The 6,705-nt window shown below is 47.5% G+C and overlaps 2 protein-coding genes across 2 annotated transcripts in view; both read right to left on the bottom strand.

The window, feature by feature from the left end:
* The window catches only part of SNAI1 (snail family zinc finger 1), a 7,746-nt gene extending 2,781 nt beyond the window's left edge, over positions 1-4,965 (bottom strand). Inside the window, exon 1 of the mRNA XM_009893485.1 lies at positions 4,960-4,965. Within this exon, the coding sequence (XP_009891787.1) occupies positions 4,960-4,965 (6 nt within the window). The remainder of the gene's footprint in view (positions 1-4,959) is intronic.
* Positions 4,966-6,022: 1,057 nt separating this feature from the next.
* RNF114 (ring finger protein 114) overlaps positions 6,023-6,705 on the bottom strand; it is a gene marked incomplete at its 5' end in the record, with an annotated part of 4,094 nt that continues 3,411 nt past the window's right edge. Inside the window, 2 exons of the mRNA XM_009893350.1 lie at positions 6,023-6,167; positions 6,392-6,499. Coding sequence (XP_009891652.1) covers positions 6,102-6,167; positions 6,392-6,499 — 174 coding nt within the window. The remainder of the gene's footprint in view (positions 6,168-6,391; positions 6,500-6,705) is intronic.

The raw sequence follows: 6,705 nt of genomic DNA, 5'->3' as shown, positions 1-6,705 counted from the left end.
GGCCGATGCTCCGAAGGGAAGCGGGGCAAGGAGCCGTGCGGCGGACCCGGGACCTCTGTGCCCCAGCCGGGGAGACCTGCAGCAGCGGGGCTGGAGGAAGGCACTGTGCCGCGATCCCCGGGCCCCCCACGCGTGTCTCTCCTTGCCCCTGCCGCACCGCTGGGAACTGCGGTACGGATTAGGACAAGCCTCCGCCGTGTCCCGCTGCCCCGAAGCGCTGCTGGGACACAGCCCGGCGGGGGGAGCACGCTTCGCCGCAGGTTACTGATCCTCTGAGGAGAGGCACTGACTTTCGGAGGAGCGGGATGGATCCAGCACAGCCCTTGCTGACTCCTTGCCCCTGGCAGGGTCAGGAGCACCTGCCCGGACATGCTTCTCCCTCCTGCTGGGCAGGTTTCGCGCAGCGCAGCCTCCCCTAGCACGCTGCCCTCTGGTTTTCTTACCTCCTGCCTTCCCCTGACTCCTTCCCCACGGGCACGGCAGCGTGGGTCAAACAGCCCCGGTGAGGCACACGCTCCCTTTGGCTTTCCGCTCCCCAGGGGACACATGCCCACGGGAAGGTGCCCAGGCCTTGCTAGCGGGTGCTGGGCGAGCGGTGAGCAGAGCCAGAGCCGTCCCCCCGGGCCTGGCAGTTAAAAAGCTCAGCCCAGGCTTCCATCTCGCCTCATCCCTCGGGCTCACGTGGGGATTTCCCCGCTGGAAGGGCTCAGGGCACGGGTCCAGCCACCTGCTGCGGGAGCCGCGCTCAGCTCTGGGCCAAGACAGCTGCTGGCGGCGGGCGGCTGCGGGAGGAGGAGGAACAGGACCTGCTGGGAATGCCTCCTCACTCCCGGCCAGAGCCCGGCCCTGCCACTCGAAAAAGGGCCTGTGGTGCCAGACCACTCGTGACTCAGCCGTCGCACACCGCTCCCACAGCCCCTGCTGACCACACGTTACTGTTTAGCCACAACCCGCATGAAATGCAGAAGTGGGGAGCAAAGCTTTCCACTGGCACGGCTGCAGCACGGGGGGCTGAGCTCACTGTCAGTCTTTCCTCAGGGCAGGAACAGCCCAGAAAGCTTGTCCTGCCAGTCACACGCGATCCTGCGGAGAGGAGACGCATTTGCAAACTGTTCCCCTATAGCCACGCGTTCTGGAGCTGGATCTGTCCCTCCTTTCCAAAGGCCCTGGGGGATGCAAATCACAGAAGCCAAGTCCACCCCGTTTCTTGCAGGGGTCCAGAGGTGCAGCACCCCGCGGTGCAGGGGGCAGCAGCCTGAGTGCTGCCGCAGGTGCCTCCCCCGGTGCCCCCCCGCGCTCCTCCACCTGCCGCGGATGTGGTTATGCTGGGGACACTTGTACGAGGAACCCAACTATGCGGTTTTCTTTCAAGAAGCAGAGCCTCCTCCTCTGTTCTTTCTGAAATGTTAATAATCTGATCTGTTCCAACCACCGCACGTGGAAAAAACTTGCATGTGCTAGGGGAAAAATCGAGATCAAGGGAGAAAGTGACCTGACCTGCCTGTGCCCGTGAGCCAGCAAGCTACGGGATGGAGAGCAGGAGACCGGAGGGGAAGGGAAGCTCTGCAATGATTCACGGGCTGGAAATGGCAGTGGTTTTTCATTCGTCCCACCCTGCAGCCGAGCGCCAGGGTGGTCAGAGCCATCTCAGTGCCACATGGACTGGCCCAAGGAGATTGCAGGCACACGCTAGCTACCTCCAGAGCTGCGAGCTGGCTGCAAATTCTTGGTTTTGCCTTCTTTGGCCCCACGGCTACACGAAGCATCTCAAATATCCTGCTGCAGAGCAAAGCTCCTGCCACCAAGGGAGACTGCGATGGGACGAAGGGAAGTTCTGCCGGTGAGGTGTGGGGAGGAGCTGTGCACCCACGCTGAGAAGAGAAGGTCCCTGCAACCCACGGCGGGCCCCTGAGCCCGCGGGAGGAGGACGGGGGCCGAGCACAGGGCCGGCAGGAGGGAGCCCGGTTCTCTCCAGAATGCAAGACCTCCCTCTTTTTCACCCCGCGCCGGCTGCTGCAGCCACCGGGGTGGGCTTATTCCCCCCGCGCCCCGGTTATGGAAGGGAACCGCACGGCGTGGGGGTACTCAAAAAGCTCCCAGAAGCTCCACTGTATTTTTTTTTTTAAAGCCCGGTGTCTGAGTACTAGGTAAAAAGAGGGCAAAGGTGAGAAGAACTAAAAGAGACACCCAAGCCCGTAGTGACACCACTAATTTCCACTAAGCACTAACTATTTTCTGGAGTTTTGGGGAAGGAGTGGGGAAGGAAAAGGAAGTTTTCATAGTGGTTTCAACAGTCCTGTTTGTATCACCTGGAGAATAATGTAGTTTAGCCATAAAAAAATGAGTTGCTTTTGAAGAATGAAGCACGGACCAATGCAACCGTGGCATGAGGTCTGTGTTAGAAAAACAAACCCTCCCCCTGTCCCCCCCAAAAACAGGCAAATGCCCCGTTGTCATTTTTAGTATATTTAATACAAATAAAAGCTTTAGGACTGTGAGCACATCCTTCATTTGCTTTTCCATGACTTAACACAGCCTTGGTATTGCGTGAGAGCTTAATCCTTTTTACGCTGGTCTTACCAGTGACCATCCAGTATAGCTGGCTAAAGGCCTCGAAGCAAATTTGCTGTGCCTTTGTCAACCATGTGACACGAGGACCCAGAACATACCATTAATACTTGATTATAGATGAGGTCCTTTACAAGATCTCATCCCCCCAGCGTAATTAGACCAGAGGGATTTATTGCTGTAATTCCAGATAGAGCGATGCCTTTGTGTTAGGCAATTAATGCTGACAACAATTTATCAGACCTATTAAGGCCGGTCTTTGACCAGAGACAGATTAATTTAAAAAACCAGCTCAACTGCAAGCTTGTCTCCTCCTATTCTGTCCCTCTCCCTCTGTGCTAATCGTCCTCCTAAGGCTGACTCCCTGTGCCAGACACCGGGAATTTCACAGGTCCAAGGTGGCCCAATTGCATTATCACCAACAATGGGCACTTGGGATCTGCTGTGGCTACGAGATCAGCTGCTGACGAGGCGAGAGCAGCTCCGGCAGAGCACTTCTCTCTTCTGCAGTAACACGCCACTGGATTCAGAAGCCCAAACCAGCCTGGTCTGTAATAAAGCTTTTTTTATCATGATTTTCTGCACACAAACGAGATGAATCAAGGCCATAGACAGAACACATGCACATCTCAACAGAATGTGTTTTAAAATCAACCAGCAAGTATCAGTAAGACATACCACAGCGTGCGTAAACACGTTTGTATTTGTTGATGAAGTCAGCAACACAGAGACACAAAGCTCTTCAGCAGCTGGAGTAAGTGGAAGTCTACGGCATGGTTTATCTCCGGGCAGTTCTGTGGATGCTCATCACAGCACAGAAAGCAGTGCTGTGAATTCTGCTGTTATCAAGCTAGCATGTGCCAGGACTTCACTTCTGATTCCTGCACAAACACAATCAAAGTTAAAGCAGAACTAGCATGCGTTTTCCAGTCAGTATTTTTGGTCTGTACCTTGTGTGAAATAATTCCCAAGTAACAAATTGATGAAATCAGCCCTGAGTTGTATAGTCAGGGAATGGGTCTGCACAGACAGTTAGGGTACAGTCTGCTCAACACAAGCAATTTCTGACTCATTATTGCTGCAAGCCAGGTTACACCTCCTCCTTCGGAGCTACCTAAACTGAGGACAACCCAAGGGTGTAAACATCACAAACTTGACAGCCTGTGGAGTTGAAGCTATGGGAGCTGTGAGGATTTCAACAGGAAAGCCCTGCTGGACAGTCACACTTTCCCAATTTAACAAGGAACTCTGGGGGGTTTGTTTCTTCGGCTTATACGGATATTGACATACAAGACTGCATCTGCCGTGTTCTGGCCGCCTCTAATAGAACTCGGTCCGAATTCGATCTGAACTATTTTTCCATAACCAGCGTGGTTCACTGTTTGAAAGATTCTAAATCAAGTTGCAGCTAATCAATACAAACTATTTAATGGAAGCCAGAAGTTGAAGTCTCTGTATTTCTCAGTGTCTATTGTGCTCCCTGCAGCGTTACACAGCCAGCAAGAAGTGTTTTTAGGGAAGTGCTGAAATGCAACGTATGGATCACGAGGAAGAAATGACAAGAGCTGGCACGAAGATAGGATTTTATAAATTAAATTACCTTTATTTGTAACTTGTCTTCAAAAGTCAAAAACACGACAAAGTAATTGCTTGGAAGCTTCTAACTGCTCCTTAAACATTTTATCAGAATTGCATGGAAGTGCACTTAGAATAGTAGCAGAAATCTAGATTCCAGTCAATGGGTATCACCAAACTGCGTTCTAGCCAGAACCCAGAAATCCCCATCCAACCACTAATACACTGTAATCTCTTTGCAGATCAAGCATTAAAAATAACCAACCCCAAACACAGTACTTTTTCCACAGTACCATGAGAAAGACTGACCTTCCAGTCACCAAGCAGATACTTAAGGATGAGTTTATAACAGCCTATACCAAATTGGGGAAAACATACTAAAACCAAGTTCAACTTAAATGTTAGAGGTCTGGCTGAACACAAAGGTTAATCAAATGGTTGTAGCTGGGGTACGTTTGATTGTTTTAATGGTAAGGCGATGCTGCACTCTCCAGAGTGTGATGATACTAAGTTTACTGGTCAAATAAATTAATTACTACTCAACTCTGTGGTGGCACAGGTCCACTGCTCCAGTTGAACATGCTTAAATTAGACTAGACATCTCAACACTACCGTGATTTACAAGTTCTTGTCAGGTGTTCATTAGAGATCATTAGATCTCAGCATCTTGACCGTGCAGTTAATGAAAATGTTAAACTAAAATGGAATCTCTATAATAAAAAATGTAGACTCGAATACAGAATATCCATTTACCATGTACTGGAATTGTCATCCTGCCTTCTGGGTTATATTTGATTTTTTCTTTGAAAACTATACCTGCATACTACACATATAATATTATATGGAAAACAATCTAAGTACAGCTTCAGCCACTTTAGCAACATTTAAATGAAGAACAGGAATTCAAAATGGCTGTTAAAATCTGTAATGCAGAAAGGTAGTGTAATGCAGAAAGGTAGTGCTGTGCAAGTGCTATGAAGTATTGGTAAGTTTTGCTACCAGCTTGCCTTGAGAGATGGAAAAACTAGGAATATATATGAAAAATTTAGTTTAAATAGAAAGCAGAGGTATTGAAAAGAAAATCTGAATTCCCTTATCAGCATAAGGCTTAAAATCACCAGAAAACTAGTTTCAAAACCACCAATTTAATCATAAAGCCAGCAAATATGATTATTATTTGCTAAGATATTTAAAAATTAATGCATTTTAACAAAGACCGACATTAAAGTTTACTTTCCAGGCTAGAAATTATGGCCAAAGTATGGAAGAATGTAATGATCATGCATAGAACTAAAATATTTTGAACTAGTTGCTTACACAAGTGCAAAGATTTGCCAAGGAAGTTTGTAGTTTGAAGACTTATACTGAAGATGTGTTTTCCATACAGTTGAGAGGCCGTGTGTAAGAATTTAAACACTGGGAAACATTATGAAATCACAGGCATCATAGGTCACTTTAACTGAGAGCTGGTCTGACAATTACAGTTAGCACCTAGAGGTCTCACTAAAGGAAAACAGAGCTACAAATACACCTCTCATACACTTATTTAAGATATGTAGAAGAGACAGGGAAGAGATATTTATTAACTAGTTCAGGCCATTCCATCTGGAATGTTTTTGGTTTTAGACAGTCAAATGAACACAACTGCAAAAGAAATGAAGAAATAGGCAAAGGTAAAGGAAAACAGATTTGTCTCTTCTGTGTTGACCCGCAATTAAGCTTTGTGTGAAGCAAGTAAGAAAATTAGGCTGACAGGGTTGAATAGCATAGACCAGGTTAACAAAAGATCAAGTGGTACAGAAATATCAAAACAGGATTTGAAACCGAGATAGGCATTAAGAAGTGTTCCGCATTTCTGGATGCCTGAGTTCATCTTGGGATGTACAGGGCCAAGCGCGAGGACGCTGGGCGTTTCCCCCTCACGGAAGCTTGGGTTTACAGTTAACCTTCTAGTTGGTTCATTTATCCCTCAAAGAGCGCATCAAAACCTGTGCCATCATATCATCTTCATCAGCATCATAATCCTATGAACAAAGGGTACAGAAACTCTTTTACTGCAACAGCCATACTGGTTAACACAACACCAAACAAGAACAGAATAAAAAGCTGTCTCTTCCTTTGACTTGCCAATAATCCAATTTCTCTCATGATACCGTCTGCATGGATGAGATCTCACAGTAGTGGCTATGTAAAAAAGCTGAGGTTTAAGACTCATCAGGCTATATTCCAAGGGTGAGGAAACACATACCACAAAAGTATCATATGAAAAGCGATGTCGTCTTTGAAGGTGCTCCATGAAGTTAGCACTCCTGTAATTTGGATCTCCCCATGGCATTGAGGCACAAATTGGGCAAACCTTCAAGAAAAACCCAAAAAAGGCAATTAAGCTCCAATGGTTAAGTGTTTTAACATTTATAGTAGGAAGGGCAGGACAGAGAGAGCACGGAAGATTGAAGTTCGAGGTTTGTGACAGTCACTATACTATATGCAAAGTGATGTCAATTAGTTTGGTGGGACATTTAATACAAAAGCCTCAGATAAACCCAAATAATTTTAATTCAA

Source organism: Charadrius vociferus, unplaced genomic scaffold, assembly GCF_000708025.1.
Source record: "Charadrius vociferus isolate BGI_N301 unplaced genomic scaffold, ASM70802v2 scaffold259, whole genome shotgun sequence".
Lineage (NCBI taxonomy): Eukaryota > Metazoa > Chordata > Aves > Charadriiformes > Charadriidae > Charadrius > Charadrius vociferus.
The sequence above is the reverse complement of the archived record's forward strand: the minus strand, read 5'-3'. Positions and strand labels throughout refer to the sequence as shown.